The sequence below is a fragment of the Saccopteryx leptura genome, chromosome 5 (genome assembly GCF_036850995.1).
Source record: "Saccopteryx leptura isolate mSacLep1 chromosome 5, mSacLep1_pri_phased_curated, whole genome shotgun sequence".
Taxonomy (NCBI): domain Eukaryota; kingdom Metazoa; phylum Chordata; class Mammalia; order Chiroptera; family Emballonuridae; genus Saccopteryx; species Saccopteryx leptura.
In genome coordinates this window covers 1,228,500-1,246,519 of record NC_089507.1, presented here as the reverse complement: position 1 = coordinate 1,246,519, position 18,020 = coordinate 1,228,500, and the positions used below count along the sequence as shown (strand labels likewise).

The window sequence follows — 18,020 nt, the reverse complement described above, 5'->3', positions numbered from 1 at the left end:
TTGTTAGAGGCTCTGCCCTGGGCCAGGAGTAGGAGCGCGGGGATAACATCAAGGGGTTGTTTTAAAGTCTGTGCAGGACTGTCTCAAGGGCAGTATCTAAGCCCCCCAAGGGTCCTGCCGCTCTGCAGGACGCCCGTTCGTTCCTAATCCCGTTAATCATACAGCTGTGGCTGTCACGCCAGCAAGTCACGCTGGGCCAGGAAGCCGCTTGGTCTCCACACTCCTGTGTCACTAGCCCTGTGTCACCCATATGGGAAAGCAATACTCACCATTCTGCTGGGGAAACCTGGCAAACCCCTAAAACTCAGGATACCCAGTTTCCTTATCTGTGAATTGGGGGGGTGCAGAAACATACAAGGAAATGCATATAAAACATTCGGTAGGTCTTAGGACATATAGTGTTGAGGTTTTTATGCTTTTCGTTCTGTTTTGTTTTAGGACTCTGGGGCAGCAGCAATGCCCCCCTCATTTACAATAGAATTTCTGCGGGGAGGTCCTGCCACCTTTATCCCCCACATTCTGCAGCCCCCTGGTCCGGTCCTCAGGGGCTCCCTGGCCACCAATGAGAGAGAGGATCAAGGGAGACTGAGGCCAGTCTGGGGCTTGCACCAGGCTGCCAGTTCCCTGCTCTTCCGGGGACCAGTTTAGAACCGGGGGTCACCAGGGCCAGTCGCTCATTGGGAGCTTGATGAGGCATTCTCTCCCTTCCCACAGAGGGCAACTTTCTTCTCCAGGAAGCGCTTCCTTGGCCAGAGGGGACCAGCACCTGCCTCTAGGAATGTCCCCACCCTTCACATCACACAGGAAGCAGCATGCAGTCCTCCACTCACGAGAGTCCCTCCCGACTCTGGCGACAGACCTCTGTTCTCACTAGGCCTAGGGCCCCTCCTTCGGCTCTAGGGTCCACTGGGTAGTTGGGGGGACTCCCTCCACCCCCCACCCACCCCCCGCCTCAGTTGCCTTTCGATATCCTCAAGGAGATACGACTCTTAGGTTGACTGTCTATGACCCTCCTTCCTCCAAGTCTCGGCCTCTCCTGGGGTCACTCTGTGTCCGGCGGGGTGAGGTGTCCTTTGCAGCCCCACGCAACACGCCCCGAGGACATCGCGAGGCCCGGTGCTCCGGCGGAGCCAGTGTTGCAGATGGCCCAGGGGCTACAGGCTCCTTCTGGGCACGGTGTGCAGACCCGGGAACCCGGGAGGGGGGGCGCTCCCGCGTCCTCCTCGGCTCTCGCGCAAGACCGGGAAGGCAGCGAGCGGTCCCACCGCGCTCCGCTTCCTCTCGGCAACGCGTCGGACCGCTGTGCCCTCATTGGCTGCGCGCCCCGCAGCCGGCCATTGGCTCGTGGTCCCTATTTTACATAGACCGCTTTGGGCCAATCGGCGCGTGGCGCCTACTTAACATGCATGCCAGCCGCCAGTCAGCGAGCGCGGGGGCCGGGCCACCACGTGCTGTTGCTAAGCTTAAGCTTCTAAATTGTTACTAGCGCCGCGAGCCTATCCGATCCGAGCTTCGCATCTGTCAACATTCTCTGCCCGGCCCGATGCTTTCGGCCGGCTCCCATTGGCCTCAGCCCCAACCAGCGTCCGCCCCCCAAGCCGGAGTGCCGGCCCGCATTGGCTGCGCCGGCCGCCGCTCGCCCTTAAGTGTCAATTTGAGGGCCCGAAGCTGAGGGTGGCGGCCGAGCGCACAGGGGAGTCCGCGGGAGTGCGGGGAGTGGGGCCGCCGGGCGCGCGGGGCGGGCGGCGAGCGGAGCCGGCCGGAGTGGGCCGGGCAGCGGCCGCCGCCGTCCCGGAGCGCGCAGGCGAGCGCCGGCGGGCCGGAGGATGGAGCTGAACTCCCTGCTGATCCTGCTGGAGGCGGCCGAGTACCTGGAGCGCAGGGACCGAGGTAGCGCCCGCGCCCCTTTGTGCGCCGGACCGCGGGCGGGCGGAGGGGCCGGGGCCGGGGCGGGGCCCGCTGACCGCGCCGTCTGTCCGCAGAGGCCGAGCATGGCTACGCCTCGGTGCTACCCTTCGACGGCGACTTCTCCAGGAAGAAAACAAAGGCGGCCGGCCTGGTGCGCAAGGCCCCGAACAACAGGTACCACCCCCACCCCCCCCACCCCGCACGCGCGGCCGCCCCCGCCCGGCTCGGGCCCGGGGCTTCCATTCTCCCCAGTGCCCTTTCTGGCCCCAACCCCCAGGCCGGCAGCCCGGCAGCAGCCTGCCCGCCGCGAGCCCCGGCGGCCAGCCTGGAGGAGGAGGCGCACCCGGGCCGCGGCCGCAGCCCCGCCCGGCAGGCCCCGCCCGCGCCGTCGCCATCTTCTTGCGGGCCGCGCCTCCTCGGCCTCTCGCGTAAACAGTGCCACGCGTACAGCCCCGCCGCCCGGGGTCTCCTCCCGTAGTCGCTCCCCGCCCCCAAGTTGGTCTGGACTTTTTCGAGCAGGAAAAAAAGTTGTCAGTGGGCGTTGGCCGGTGCCCCTTGGGTCTGGGGAAACTGAGGGTCGGTGCAGAGCAGTGTGGGGCTGCTTACCTGACCTCTGCTTGCCGAGGGTGCATGGAACTGCATCTCTCCGATTGTCTCCACGGGCAGATCCATGATGCTGGGCTGAGTCCTTTCCACCCCCAGTGGCCTGGGCAAAGAAGGTGCACGGAGGCCCTGTCCTGATGATCCCCATTTCTCCACAGCACCCATGCTCCTGCCTAATCTCTGGCACAAATGAAATTTAGGCGGCAAGTGTAGGAGTCCCCTTCTTTGGGACTGGTGATCCTTTTTAAGGGTGCGGAAAGAAGGGGCAGGCTGTGCAGCCTCTCCCAATGCCAGGAAATGCCCCCCCCACACACCCTCAGCCAGGCTGCAGAAGCCCTGCAGCTGGGGTGCCCATCACTGGGTGGAGAATAATGGGAATTTTCAGCTAGAGCTTCCCTCGGGATTCACTCTCCTGGCCACCGTGAGGACCACAGGACACCTGACACTGCCCATGGTCCATTTAGGCCTGGACCATGTCACCAGGCTGGGAGCTGCACTTGTGAGGGGCTTTTGGGCCCCTTGGCAGAGGGTGCGGCTCATTCCTGTGGCCGGCCTGTTCTTGGGAAACAGAAAGGCTGGCACAAGGACTCATCTCCTGTGACGTCCTGGCGCCCTGGGCCTGGCAAGGAATTGGTTCAGCCTCCATCTGCCCTGCTTTGGGACATACTCTGAGTTGCAGCCCCTGGTCCCCTAATGAGGACAGTTTGGGAAAATATGTGCAGTGTTGGTGGGGGGATACTGCCTCAGGCCTCTTCGTTGAGATAGCCAGGCTCCTGCTGTTGGCCCTCGGTGTCCCAAGTGCCCTGACACCCATGGGGAACTCCAGGATGTGGTTCCCATGGTATGGGGTACTCAAAGCTGATGTTCCAAATCACAGCCAGGGCTCTGGGGGTGCTTCCTAAGTGTTCACACACATGGTAACTAATACTCACCCCATTCCATCGAGGAGTTGTTATTTTTATCATCACTGTAGGGCCAAGGAAACAGACGTAGAGAGATGGAGTCGCTGCCCTCTCATGCCATAGGGACTCCTGTTCTGAGGTGGGGTCCTTGTCTTCCGCATTCTGCCAGAATGGAGACCTTGCGGGTGCAGGGGAGGGACTGAGAAGGTCTCCCAGACTGGGGTGCACATCCCTGCTGCTCCTCTGGGTAGAGCCTGACTCTCTTAGGGCCTGGGGCACCTGAGGCTCACAGAGATGACCCCTCGAGCCTGTCCTGGTCCATCTGGGCCTCAGCCAGCTCCTGTCCAAGCCAGAGCAGGGCCCAGAGGACCCAGGGCCCTGACTTGTTGAGACATCCCCACACTTTCAAGGTGAGGAAAAGTGGGTGGTGGGGCAGGTGGGTGACATGTGCGGGTTCCAGCAAGGGCTTTCGGGGCAGTTGTTCAGTCAGGTGTCTCACCTTCCCCCAGGCCCCCATGAGAAGTATAGAGCCCAGGACAGGGTGATCTTGGGACCTGTGTGATGAATCTTCCCATATGGCTCCCACAGGTGTCTGGTCCCCTATTTTCCCACTCCTGAGAAGTGCCCTTTTCCCGGCAGGGTAGGGTCCGGCCTAGCCTTCCAGGGCGTGGGCAGGCCTGCAGACCCACCTGCCTATCCGCAGTCGAGGCTGGCTGGGAGCCTGGGCAGCTGTATATGCCCTTCTGGCCCTGGGGAGGTTCTGAGGCACCCTGCCCAGCCCACGTGACCAGCAGACACTAGAGGTCCCTGGAACCCGGTTCTAGAGGCAGTCCTGAGGTTCCACAGGAAGACCCAGGAGCCTGCTGCCCTGGTAGGTGCAGGAGCGTCTCCCACCTTGGGCCCCAGTGGTGGGGCCACGAACCATGGCAGGTGGCAGAGGCAGGCAGGATGGGGAGGTACTCCGGCCCCATGGGTGGGGACAGGAGATCTCTAATCCTGAGTTTCTGGAACAGGAGACTGAGGACAGGTAGGCAGAGGTCAGCAGAAGCTTTAATACAGGGTTTGGTCTGGGTTGCCCCAAGGTGGCCTGTCTCTCTGTTCACATTTGAAGCTTCCTGGCAGGCCTAGGAGCCCTGTCTGACCTGGGAGGTCCCTGTCTGGACCTAGTGGGGAGTGACGAGGGAATGCCTCCCTGTCCCACGGGGAAGTACTCAGGACTCCGGCCCTGTCCGAATGGGTCAGATGGGTAGGAGTTGAGCAGCAGATAGGGCCACTGCTCCCCAAGAGGCTGAGATCAGGTCCAGGGTGGCCACATCTCAGAGGCTCCCTTGTGGGCTGGGTCTGCCCTGTCCCTGGCTGTCCCCATCGATGAGCTGGGCTGTGATGATGCAGGTGTATGAGCCTTAGGGGGTGGGATGATGCTCTGGCCAGCCGTGTCAGGACGGGACCGCCCCATGTCCTGGTCTTTGTGCCAGTCCATGTGGCTCCAAGGACACTGCTGGTCTCAGGGAACAGGAAACAGAAAAGTCACGCAGCTCAGTGAGCAGCCTTAAGAGCACAGGACGGGTCAGCCTCTTGTCTGGGGCCTCCTGCACCATCCTGCTAGTCTTGTCTGCAGAGCAGTCGGACAGGCAGCCAGGGACCTGGGCTCTCCTACTGGCCCAAGCCCCATCATGCCTCACTAGGTGAGCTGGCTGGCCTTGGGCATACCTGGACATGGTTGTACCTCTCTGTGGACCGTCCTGGTCACTTTGTACAAGGTCCCCCTTTGGTTAGCAGCTGCCCACCTGCCCAGTCCTCCCAATTCCGGACTGTTCTGGGCCCCAGATCTTCCTGCTGGTGTCTGCCGATGCTTGGGCCCTCAGTAGAGCTGTCTTCTCTATGTTCCGGTGGTTGGGCAGTGCAGTGAACTTTATTTTTCTGTTTTTCTAAACAGGTCTTCACACAATGAACTAGAAAAGCACAGGTAAGTGACCCCCTGCCCCCCACCCCGAGTTCTTGGCGTGAGCTCCCTGACAGGTCCTGCTGAGGGGATGTTGCGGCCAGCACCCCCACCCCTCCCTTGCACCCCATGTGTCCTACATACGACTGCTAGTGCTACCAGGCTGTGTCCTCATCTCACTGTGGGTCCGTCTTGAAGGAAGAGTCCAGGCTGTGCTCTCAGACGCTTCCATGCTGGGAAGCAGGGGTGGGGGCCCAGGCCTTGGGTGCTCAGCCTGGGTCCAGAGCCAGATGGGGTCCAGGGACTTGGGGCAGGGTCCCTTGTGCAGTGTGTGGCAGTGAGGGCCAGCTCTCTGGAAGCAGTGATTTGCCTGCTTTGAAGTCTCTTAAGTCCCTTTGGGAGCAATTAATTCTTTAGCCCTCAGGAGACTGGCCTCTATCCAGGGCTTTAGCCCTCTTGTCTGGGGCCTCCTGCACCATCCTGCTAGTCTTGTCTGCAGGGCAGTCGGACAGGCAGCCAGTCCCAGGCCATGTGGGTCTGGGGAGGGGGGAACTCTGGCCCAGGGCAGGGTCCCGGAGAGCCGACTTCGTGCTCACCCCTCTGGCTGCAAGGCTGGCTCCTCTCAGGCCCTCACCCCTCTGGCTGCAAGGCTGGCTCCTCTCAGGCCCTCACCCCTCTGGCTGCAAGGCTGGCTCCTCTCAGGCCCTCACCCCTCTGGCTGCAAGGCTGGCTCCTCTCAGGCCCTCACCCCTCTGGCTGCAAGGCTGGATCCTCTCAGGCCCTCACCCCTCTGGCTGCAAGGCTGGATCCTCTCAGGCCCTCACCCCTCTGGCTGCAAGGCTGGATCCTCTCAGGCCCTCCTGGAAGAGGGGGGGGGGCCTTTGATCACCGAGAGGCAGGAAGGGCGGCATGCTCACCGAGGAGTCCTCTTACTCCAGCCCCAGTCACCTTGGGCCCTGCGCCTTCCAGGCATTCCTGCTCTGGCCACCCTGGCCTGGCTGCAGGTCTCACTCTGCCAACAGGGTCTCTGTGACCTTGGACCTGCTCTGCAGTGGGGACAAGGCAGTGGCAAGGTTGGCCCCTGCAGGCTAGTGTCCTCAGGGTTGGTCTTGCAGAGCCGGTGAGAGCTATGGGTGTTCCCGGGCCCGACAGGCAGGAGCCCTGATGCTAGGACCAGGGATGACCCCAGGGGACACTGTGCGGAAGCTTTCTCCTGACCTCTGCTCTCATCTGCGTAATGGGCCAGTTCTTTCCTCCCTTCTTGGGTTGAAGTGGAGGGGGGTGTCTGCATTCCAGTTGAACCTTCCAGGCCTGCTCTGGGAAGGTTTGGAGTTTGGCCAGTTCTCTGTGTCCCCCCCCCCCCTCCATGGCGACCGCAGCGCCAACTTCCGTTCCCCTGGGATCAGGCCTGTGCTGGGCGGGTGCTGGGCAGGGACGGGACGCTGTGTTCTCCAGAGGAGCTGCACTTCCTGGACCAGCCCTGTGTGTGTGAGGGGCTCCTGCAGCCGTGGATTCGGAGCAGGTGCAGAGCCTGGACAGCCAGGCAGGCTCTGGGGTTGTTGTCAGGCTGGAAGAGGATCTTGACTGGGACCCAGGAGCCTGGGCAGGCATGTAGAGTTCTTTGAGGAGGGCTTCCTGGAGGTGGTGCTTAGAACAGCCCTTCAGTGTAGACAGACGGGGGATGTCATTGGGGGAGGGAGTATGGCAAGGGCATGGTAGCTCTTCCAAGGAGAACAAGGGCTGGCCTTTGGCCTCTGCAGCTGCCCCTTGACCCTGACCTTGGCCTCAGCCCCCTTCTCCCAGAGCCCACCCTTGGGCTGAGCTTTGTGGGGCCCTTTTGAGACATAGAGGCAAGATGGGCAGGCAGCCAGGAGCATCTCCCACCCAGTGCAAGAGCCTCTGTTCTGGGCTGGCCACCCGGCAGGTGTGAACAGCCCTGAGGAACCCACAGGCATGGAGCTTGGGGTCCTGGTAGGGACCTTGGTCATGGCCTTACCTGTGGCTGCCTGGTGCTGATGCTGGATGCTCCTGGCCATGGGCCACAGGAAGGGCTGTGTGTTGTCCCAAGGAAGGAAGGAAGCACCTGGCTTGGTCACCCAGCTGGCCCCCAGGGAGGCAGGCCCTGGACATCGTCTTCCCTGGAAATGTGCTCATGTTGGACCGGCAGGGACCTGGTCTGAGCTGGCCGGGTCAGCCCCAGGCCACCCCAGTCTGGCCTTGTCCCTCCTCTCTTTGCCTCATAAATAGTAGCTCCCATGAGTATTGGCTCAAAGGCCAATACTTTGCTAATGACCCCTGGGGGTTGTGGAGGCCACGTCATCCTTGACAGGATGACCCTTGGGCCCAGCTCCAGGTTTTAGCTTTTACAGGTGTGGAGTGGCTGGGCTCATCCGGAGGCCCTCAGTCAGGCCCCACCATCTTCCCTGGTGGCTGTCCAGGTTGTGGGTAAATCTCCCCAGTGTAGTCACACCGGCCTTTGTAACCCTCACAGCTAGAAGATGAAGGTGAATGGTCCTTTCCCCAGGCCATTTCCCTGCTGCCTCCTCTGTGACAGCCAGGCCCGGGGTGCTCAGAGCATGGATGGCTGGGACCTTGTCCCTCAGGTGCTGGGGGACCATGTGTGGGAGCTGTGGGGCCTCAGAGGAGGAGCAGGGCTTGTGGTGAGAAGCTAGGAAGGGCCGTGTCAAGGGCTGGGCTGTGGGCAGCCGCAGAGACGGAACTACGATGAAGGCTCATGCAGTGATTCCCAGATGCAGGTTCTGCCTCCTGAAGCCACCCCGGTTCCTACAGGAAGTGGTGGGTTTTCAGAGCTCCCAGGAATGCCGGGACAGCCACAGGGCACTGGCGGAGGGCCTGGGCACTGCAGCCACTTGACAGAGGGCTGAGTGAGAGACCCGTGCCCCCACTCTCCAGCCCCAGGCAGTCCTGGGGATGCCCACTCCCCACACGGATGGGGACATGGGGGCTCAGAAGGGCCCCAGAGCCAACTCTCCTGGGGCCGGATGGGCATGTGGCTCAGTGTTAAATATGGCACAGTATCTAGTCGAGTGGCCTCTCTTTGTGTCTTGCGAAGTATTTGCTTTGTAATGGGTAGAACAGACGGTTCACGTCCGTTCATCATAGATGCCCTGCACCTCCTCTGTGCCACCCCCCACCCCAGCCGTCCTAGGCAGCTGGGCAGCCGCGCCCGCCGCCGCGGCCTCCTCCATGTGGGTACTAATTTGGATAAGAAAAAGACCTTGTTGTCTGCTGTTTTCTCACTTGACCTTTCCCCTGATACGACCTGTGCACTGTCCACCTGTGTCCCCGGGCCCTCCTCCTCCTCCTCCTCCTCCTCCTCCTCCTCCTCCTCCTCCTCCTCCTCCTTCTCCCTCTGGCCCCACACAGGCCAGCCGGCTGTACTGCAGCTCCTTGGCCTGGAGCTCTGGTTCATGCCGCTGGGACTGCAGTGGACACTGGGAACGTTGTGTGTCCGGGGGCAGTTCTGTGGGACCTAAATCGAGTAGAAATGCGGGTTAGAGGTTTGAGTTGCTGCCATGGCCTTCAGAGCTGCTGTCCGCTGGTGAAGCCTGCAGGGGCCCACGTGCTGGCTGGCGGCAAGAGCCAGCCCCTCCTCCTATCCGCCCAAACTCACGTCTCCTCGGTGAGTTTTCACGTCGCGGAAACTGGGAGGTGGGGTCAGCTTTATGTCCGATTAGCCATCTGTGTCCTGCACTTCGCCTCTTTGTGTCCTCTGCCCGTTTTCCCATCAAGAGATTCCTCCTTTTATTTTTTGCTGTGTATGAGCTCCAAATGTCACGAATACTAACCGTTTTGTCTTTTATATGTGTATCGCAAATATTTTTCCACTGTTGTCTTGTAGCTGTGTTTTTTCTTTCTTGTACAAATGTGTCTATTTCTGATTGTAAAAGTAACATGTGGTTTTTTTTTAGTATAGAAAAACCTGGAAATTACAAAAACAAAACAAAAAAAGCAAAAGCCAAAGAAATAAACGTTGCCAACCTCCTCACCTGGAGACGCATGCTTCCTGCTCTTCATTGTGTTGAGTCTCTCTGTGCGTCTGCTGTTTCACTTTTTTTTTTTATAAACGATGTCGGGTCACTTGTCACATAGATGGTTCCATCTGCCGATTTTTCCACCTATATTCATGATGCAGACATGTAGGATATACTAAAAGGATGATCCTGTTGGTTGTTTCAGGGGAGAGGGTGGAATTCAGGGGCACTTTTAATTTTTTTTTTCCTGCTGATTTGCATTTTCTACTTTTTACCAAGATCATGTACTTGAGTATGTAAACTGTAGATTGCAAGAGTGGCCATTTGTTATGGAATGAGTGGACAAGGGGACCCTCGGTTGTGCGCTGGGTGGCAGGCGGGAGGTGGGGCCTGAGGGGGAAGGAAGAGGGTGATTAGCACACCCGTGGACAGGTCAGCACAGTCCCGGCCCCATCCTCAAAACGGGGCAAGCACCCTGGTGCCCTTTGGAGGTGAGGAGGCCGAGGTCTCCGGATTCTGGGGTGCCAGGGGACCGTGCAGCAGTGTGCCTGGGACCCAGAGGTGTGAGTTCCGGAGCCCACCAGTGTGCCTCCTTTACCAGCCCTGTGTCCGTGTGCAGGGTGGGGACTCACCGCTAAAGATCTCTACTGTCAGGCAGCACTTGGGGTGTTCTCTGCATGCAGGTCCCCCAGGGTCCAGGCTGTTGAGGCCCCGGCTCCTTGTGGCCTCATGACTGACTCAGCACAGCCTCTGTCCTGTACCCTGGAAGTTCTTCCTAAGGTCTGACTTAGTTTAATCTGGAGAACTTCTCAGCCCCAGGGTGCCATGTGGGGAGATGCCTCATCAGCCGGAGGGTGCTCTCTGGATGTGGGCGGTAGACCACGCCCAGGTTTCGGGCACCCATCTGTCCAGAGGGTGTGGCCGTCTGCCCACTTGCCTCCCAGGGTCTCTAAAGGCTAAGCGAACCGGGGTTTGCTGGGCTTCGGAACATAGGGAATGGCTAGGAAAGGGGGGAACAGCTGGTGGCGGGTGCTCCCAAGCCCCTTGGCCTCTTGGCGTCTCTCTTAGGAGCACAGCCTGAGCAGAAGTGGCTTCAACGGCCTGCAGCCAGGGCGCTCGCATCCGCAGGTGTTGCGGCAGGCGGGTCGATGATGTGCATCTGGGGGACCAGAGCACGCTTTGGGAGTGAGCTTCAGGCACACACCCCCTCCCCAGCCCCCCACCTGCCCTCCCCAGGAGAGATGCGTGGGAAAGGCATCCCCTGTGCAAGGGCATGGGGCCTAAGGGCCTGAAAAAGACCTCTGAGTTTGGTGGTTCCAGTTTTGTGGAAAAACTGCGTTTGTCTGCATGGACGTGGGGACAAAATCTGGAGAGAAGCAGTTTTCCAAAGGATGCCAGCCAGCCAGCCTCAGGTGGGAGGGTCCCGTCCTCAGCCCTCCCTGACCCGAATGGACTCACATTTCTGTGGTGACGAGAGTGACCAGCAAGCACCCTGCGCTTGGCGAGGCAGGGGATGTCCATCTGGCCTAGGACCTCTGGATCTCTGGGAACAGCCTGACCCACACTCTGTGCCTCCCCCACCTGCCCACGGACTCCACTGTGGAGGGTGGTGGTCGCAGGGTGAGCTGGGGCTCTGGGGCAGTGCCTGGCTGTGGCCTTTGAGGCTCTGGGAGGCTGTGGGGGCTTGCCGGACGGACCCACGGTCTCAGGCTGCCCTCTTTGTCTAGGGCATGTGGAGGGCTGTGGGTGCCAGGCTGCCCCAGAGCCTGGGGAGTTGCCGGCCAGGTGGGAAGGGAACTTCAGACAGGGTCCCTGAGCAGGTCTGTAGGGAGCCCTGCCGGCTGCCTCCCACCCTCCCTCAGACCTCCCAGCCGCCCTGCTCTCGCTGCCAGTGTCCAAGGGCTGGGCCGCTCTGCCTGACAGTCCTGTCTCTGGCTCTTTCAGACGAGCCAAACTCAGGCTCTACCTGGAGCAGCTGAAGCAACTGGTGCCCCTGGGTCCTGACAGCACCCGCCACACCACGCTAAGCCTCCTTAAACGCGCCAAGACGCACATCAAGGTGAGCGGGGCTGCACCCTCTGCTGCCACCCCAGCCAGCTGCTGTGGCTGACCCAGCCGGGCTCCGGGGCTGTGCCCACAGAGCCCGAGGGTGGGGCGGAGAGGGGCCCAGTAGGTATACATTGAGGTGCACATAGGGGTCTCGGGGCGTGGGGGCTAGGGGGTGGGCAGCAGCTGGAACTGAAGGTCAGGGCATACACTGGGTTTTGTTGAGTGGGGGTGGGGCTGGGGAAGTGGAGGTGGGTGACAGATGGCCCTTCAGGGTTCTGGGCTGTAGTGGGACCTGGATAGGGTGGGGTGCCTTCGATGCTGGGAGGCCCATAGGAAGTAGGTGCCCAGTGGTGGGTGAATTTCTGGGGCCAAAGGCACCATGGCCTTGGGGTGTGGCTGAGTGAGATGTTGCCTGGGACAGGCCCCCCAAGGTCTGAGACTGAGACCTGCTGTCTTTGGGGGTTTCGTGCTACTTGGGCCAACCAGGGTGGTCTTCATTCCCTTAAAGGCCCCCGATGCCTGTACAGGTAGTACAGGCACCCCAGGCAGGCTGACGGGAGCTTTGAGAAAGGCACAGTGATGTCCTGGGTCACAATCCGGGCCGGCAGAGTCTCAGGGCAGGGGAGGTGTGGGGAGGGTAAGGGGGCCGGGAGGGGCGGGCTAGGTGGGCACCTTGTAGGAAGGGAAGAGCAACCATGGGCAGCGCCGTTGTCTGGGAGGGGGTGCCAGCCCAGAGGCCAAGCAGTGCTGTCTGGGGCTTCAAGCCCACACCTGAATTTGCTTGGCTAAGCTGGCCGCTGGTCAGCAGAACACAGGCCTGGGAGGTCATACCTAGTGTAACCACCTGGTAGGGGAGAGGCAGGGGCGCGTCCACCTTTGGGGCCCACAGGAACTGGGCACAACCCTAAGGCCAGGCTGGATAGGGGATGGGGAACCTGTCGGGCATGTGTGCCCCTGTGCCCAGCCCTGCATAGGGCAGGGGCGTCTCCTGGGCTCACAGCTTCTCCTGCCCCCAGAAACTGGAGGAGCAGGACCGCAGGGCGCTGAGCATCAAAGAGCAGCTGCAGCGAGAACACCGCTTCCTGAAGCGGCGCCTGGAGCAGCTGTCGGTGCAGAGCCTGGAGCGCGTGCGCACGGACAGCACAGGCTCCGCCCTCTCCACTGACGACTCCGAGCAAGGTGGGCGCAGGCTTCGCGTGGGCTCCGGGCGGGAAGCGGGGAGAGTGAGGCTGGCCAGAGAGGCGGCCTGGGGGAGGGGAGGGGGTGACTGCGTGATGGGGTGTGTCCCCCCGCACTGTCTGAGCACCTGGTGTCCTGTGGTGGAAGTGTGAGCAAGCCACTGAGACCTGGTGACCCGCCCATACGAGGGTCAGAGCCGGGCAGTGTGCTTCGGTAGCTGGGTTCTTACCTGAGCTGCAGGCCCAGAGCCCCGTCTTTCCTGCACCCTCACCCCTAGAAGCTCTGCTTCCTCCATGAAGGGTGGAGACACCCACCCTTACTGTGCCAGGAGCTCATTTGGCACCCTCACAGTGCCCGACCCCCTTCCTTCTGCTCTCCCCAGAAGTGGACGTAGAGGGCATGGAGTTTGGCCCCGGCGAGCTGGACAGTGTTGGCAGCAACAGTGACGTGGATGACCACTACAGCCTGCAGAGTGGTGGCTGCAGCGATGGTGGCTGTGGGTCCCCCTGCCGGAGGCCTGCCCGCCCTGGCCTCTCGTAGGCCCTGTGCCCTCTGCTCCTTGGCCCACCTGCCGCCCAGCCAACTGCGTCAACCCTCCAGTCCTCTCCAGCCTCTCCGCAGGCCCGCTGCTGTGCCATTCTGGAAGCTCCAGCAGCCACTTGGGCTGCCCGCCTCCACCCACCTGCAGGTCGGGGCCCACCTCGCCGCTCGCCCCTCCCAGCTGGACAGGGACCCCTGCAGGGAGGCGGTTCTAGCTCCTGAGTCCCGGAGCCCAGCATAACCACCCATGGTCTGTTCTCCGATACCTAATCATTCCGGAAGTATTAAATGTCATTGCTGCAAACCTTGGTGGGCGCCGTGTGAGGGGCTTAATGACCACCGTGGGGAGCTCAGACCCCACCACAGATCTCAAGAACAAGGAGTGGACGGAGGAAGGAAGGAAAGAAGGAAGGAAGGAAGGAAGGAAGGAAGGCAGGCGTGGCTCTCTACCCATCCATCTGTACATCTATCAGTCGGTCCACACAGGCTCCTGAAGCATGGACAGAGAGATCCATGAAGGGCGGGACTCGGGTGAGCACCCTGGGGCCGGAGGGTGGGGCAGGGCCCTTTGCACCCCAAGGGTGTCAGGAGCCAGGGCTGAGCTCCTGGGTCAGTCCAGGTCACCCCGCACCCAGCCTGGCAGCTTCTGCTTTGTTAAGTCTCTCAGGTGTACACGTGCTCACACCTAGGCATGTCCGCCTGCCTGCACATCCATGCACACACGCAGACACATGTGGTCACCAGACCCAGAGGTGCCTGGGATCCAGTGGGCACAGGTCTTGCAGTGGTTGGCCTTCAGGGGTGACCGGGGCAAACGCTGGACCCTGGCCTGTGCCTGGCTTCCTGTCCCTCCCCCTCCCCAGTCACCTGCCTCGTCTGCACAGGAAGGGGCTTCTGCTTCCAGCAGAGGCTGAGGTGTGTGCTGGGGGCCAGTGAGTTGAAGCCACTGGGTCGCCAGGGAGCTTTCTGGTCTCCCTTTAAAAAAAGAAAAAGGAAAAAGAAATGGCTGCACTGTCCAGCAACCCAGAGCAGGGCTCCTGGGAGAGAGACTTTCCAAAAAAACAAAAACAAAAACATAAAAACGTTTGTAAAATGAGAAAACAGCTGTAAGGACTGCGGTCGAGTGCTGTCAGCGTGTGTCACCTCTATTTCCTGTATGAGATTTTTTGTACTCTATTTTCCTAGTCGTCATTGCATCCTTGTTTGCTGAGGGGTGGGAGCGACCCAGTGTCTCAGGGACTCATCTGTCTGTCGCCATCGTCCGAGTGTGCCTTGTGTCCTGTGTCTGGCCCCATCCCGACCACCACCACCACCAGCGTCTCCCTGTGGTTCAGAGGCGGTCCCCCCACCTGCCCACAAGGTGTCCTCCTTCCTGGTCCCTGCCTCATGGAGCTGCCCCTCTCAGCAGCCACAAATTCCTAGGACTGAGAGGCTGCAGGGCCACGTGAGGGGCTGCTTTCTGTCACCTGGCAGGAGGAGCTGTGACCGGCCTCCTACTGTCACCCTCCCCAGTGGCCGGCAGGGACCTGCTGTGCAGCCTGGCCACCAGGTGTGTGTGTGTGGGGGGGCTGCTAACCAGAGAAATAGGTTCTTACCTGTGCCTAGCTTGAACCCTCCCTGTTCCCCTGCCTGGGAAGCAGATATTGGCAGCTGATGAAGACACCATTCAACCTGGGTGGTCAGGCCTGACTGAGCATTAGGAAGCTTTTCCTGGCCTTCCATTTCTGAAGTCCCTGTCCCCAGGGACCACACAGCAATACTCAGGAGGCAGGCTGTGAGATTGACCCACAGCAGTGTCTGCCTCCCTCTCTGGTGCATTGTACCCAACTTCCAGGTCGTTTTTATCCTTGGTCATGGCTATGGACAGACCCCTCAGGGTGGGTGGGCTAACTGAGGCAGAAAGGGGTCCCTGGTGACAGCTCTGGCACAGAACCTACCCTCCAGGACTTGGGATGATGGATGGAAGAGTGGGCCTGTGGGATTGGGGCTGGGCTTGTAAGGAAAACGCTTCTCTTGGTATCCCCTTCCAGCTGCCCTTGGGGTCCCAGGGGTGCTTCTCCTGTTTGCTGCCTGAGCGTGTCCGCTGAGCGTTCCTTGTGAGCATCTCCATCCTCTGAGCAGGGTGGGAACACCTGCAGTTGAGAGCCTGCTTCAGGAAATGGAAGTCAGGCCCCCGGGAGGGTCTGTGTTCTGCATTCTAAGGCATCAGCTCCCTGCTCCGCCCTGTAACAACTGGTGGGGGAGGTTCTGCTCCACCTCTGGCCTCAGCATCCCACATGTGACCCGCCGGCTGTGGCCTCTCTGTCTGGCTCCTTACCATTTGCACAGGTGTGGTTATTGCTGGTGGCCACAGGGACCCAGAGAGGACCCTGCTATAACAATCCAACAAAACGCTGGATTGTTAAGAGCACACCTCAGCTTTGTTGGGTCTAGAGCAGGGTTCCCCAAATGTTTTACACAGGGGGCCAGTTCACTGTCCCTCAGACCATTGGAGGGCTGCCACATACAGTGCTCCTCTCACTGACCACCAATGAAAGAGGTGCCCCTTCCGGAAGTACGGCGGGGGGCCGGATAAATGGCCTCAGGGGGCCGCATGTGGCCCGCAGGCCGTAGTTTGGGGACCCCTGGTCTAGAGAAAGCAAATGGGACCAGAACAGGGCCACTCTGTGTGTCCTCTGTGTCTACGTGGGCTACTGCGGCACTTGGTGGCTAAGATCCTGGAACCCTGGGCTCATGTCTGGGTCCCCACCCTCTTTGGGTGGTGGCCCCCACACTCCTGGCCTGGTATAGGCCTAGCTGGTTGGGAGGCTGCAGGAAGACCCCCCTCAATGGAGCCTTGGGCCTGCCTCTGTCGATTGGGTCTCAGAGACCCAGTACCCACGCCTGCTTTCCTGGGCGGATGAAGCCCCGCACCCCACTGTGGCCCCGAGGGCTCACTTCCTATCCAATGCTGCAGATAACCCCCATCTGCTGGGCAAGGCAGGGTTCCCCACTCCCCACCCCCTGCTTCTCTCTGGGCCAGCTCACCTGGAGATTCCCCACCCCTGTGCACACAGGACTCTGACCCCAAGTCACATCCAGGGCACTAGGGCAGGTTCCGTGCCAGAGTTTGGGGCTGTCCAGGAGGCCGGGTGCTGGCCAGGTGGGCCTATTACCAGATCCTCGCTGGAGAGAGATGGGTCACTCCTCTACCTGCTCACCCCCCGGGAGGGACTGTGCTGTACCGTTCTGTCTTTGTAATATAAATACAGATTTTTATACCTCACCCCTCTGGCTTCCAGTTCTTTCCATCGCTGTGTTTGACTCTCTCTCCCCTCGGCCTCCATCAGGAGCCTCTTGGCAACCTCACTGCCCTGCCCGTGGCCTTTGTTCTCGGGGACACTCGATGAACCATGGTCCTGCGACCTGCTGGCTGGCCACTGCCCAGACCCCACCATCACAGCTGCCTCCCTGGACGGTCACAGCTGGACTTGAGTGAAAGTGGAGGTCGAAGTGGAACACTCCCCACACACCTGTTTGCCAACCAGGAGCTCTTGCTTCAGGTGTTCAGACTTTGCCTCTGGCCCTGGGGCTGGGCACTGCTTCAGCCACTAAGGTGTTCCAGGCTTCCCAGGGGTCCTCAGTGGACGCCCTTGGTCTGCCTCCATGTGCCCATTCTGCTCAGTGGCTGCTGGCCCTTGGTATGCACCTGAGAAACCCTTCTTGGACCTGTCCTCAGAATCCCCATAATATCCTAGACATGGCCTCTGCCTCCCACCCTCAGGACCTGCAGTGTGGGGAGGGTCTGTGAAATGGCATGGCCCCAGCAGAAGACAATGGAGGAAGAAATGCCTGCCCAGAGTGATGGGAGAGCTGGGCAGCTGGAACAGAGCTGCCACACTGGAAGTGCAGCCCCCATTAACTGGAGATGGCTCACAGAGACCCACAGGCAGTTTGGGGGTTCCTTTGGGGGAGGGTCTCCGTTCCTCTTCCCTCCCAAAGAAGCAGGCAGCAGCCTTCTGGCCTCTTTAGCCTGTGTGGGTAGCCCTGAGGACACCGTTAGAAAAGAAGGGATTTCCAAAAAAGAAAAAGAAAAAAAAAAAAAATAGAAGAGATTTACTACTGGAAATGCAGCTGGGTCCAAGTATAAAGGGGGGACATTTTCATTCCAAAATGTCAGTGACTTAAAATCATCACCACTGGCCCTGGCCGGTTGGCTCAGTGGTAGAGTGTCAGCCCGGCATGTGGAAGTCCTGGTTTTGACTCCCAGCCAGGGCACACAGGAGAAGCGCCCATCTGCTTCTCCACCCTTCCCCTCTCCTTTCTCTCTATCTCTCTGTTCCCCTCCTACAGCCAAGGCTCCATTGGAGCAAAGTTGGCCCAGGCGCTGAGGATGGCTCTGTGGCCTCTGTCTCAAGCGCTAGAATGGCTCTGATTGCGGCAGAGCGACGCCCCAGATGGGCAGAGCATCGTCCCCTGGTGGGCATGCCGGGTGGATCCTGGTCGGGTGCATGGGGGAGTCTGTCCCTCTGCCTCCCTGCTTCTCACTTCAGAAAAATACAAAAGATAAAAAGTAAAGTCATTACCACTTTTTTACTGAGGGCAGGAGGGCTCTAGGAGCTGTGCTAAGCACTTTCACTTAATTAGTACAAATGAAGACTATTTCAGGGCTGGCTTTCAGCAAGCATACCCCAAGCGGGACACCTGACTCCATCTCATTGGTAGCCAGAATACCCTCAGTGGTCCTGTCGCCCCCAGCACCTCCAGGAATAAATCGGGTGCCTGCTCTCTCTCCCCGTCTGTTCCTATACCTTCAGCTGAGCCCACTTCTGCCCTTCCTTCCCTGTCTCTCTGCCCCCAGGAACCCTCTTCAGCTCACAGCTCAGCTTGGCACCTCCTCTGGGAGGTGGTCCCTGAGTCTCC

General features: G+C 60.3%; 1 protein-coding gene across 1 annotated transcript; it reads left to right on the top strand.

Moving 5' to 3' along the window:
• Positions 1-1,645: 1,645 nt before the first annotated feature.
• On the top strand, positions 1,646-16,383 carry MXD4 (MAX dimerization protein 4). The gene is made up of 6 exons (XM_066384789.1): positions 1,646-1,890; positions 1,983-2,082; positions 5,350-5,379; positions 11,295-11,409; positions 12,416-12,578; positions 12,961-16,383. Exons 1-6 carry the CDS (start codon positions 1,827-1,829, stop codon positions 13,116-13,118), a joined length of 630 nt encoding a protein of 209 aa, XP_066240886.1. The 5' UTR covers positions 1,646-1,826; the 3' UTR covers positions 13,119-16,383.
• The last annotated feature ends 1,637 nt before the right edge of the window (positions 16,384-18,020 follow it).

What these genes read in the sequence shown, in the direction of transcription:
- MXD4 (XM_066384789.1), top strand. Translation starts at nt 1,827, where the DNA reads ATGGAGCTGAACTCCCTGCTGATCCTGCTGGAGGCGGCCGAGTACCTG. An exon ending in GCGCCAAGACGCACATCAAG is followed by an intron (nt 11,410 to 12,415) that starts GTGAGCGGGGCT and finishes TCCTGCCCCCAG; the next exon opens with AAACTGGAGGAGCAGGACCG. An exon ending in CACTGACGACTCCGAGCAAG is followed by an intron (nt 12,579 to 12,960) that starts GTGGGCGCAGGC and finishes TGCTCTCCCCAG; the next exon opens with AAGTGGACGTAGAGGGCATG.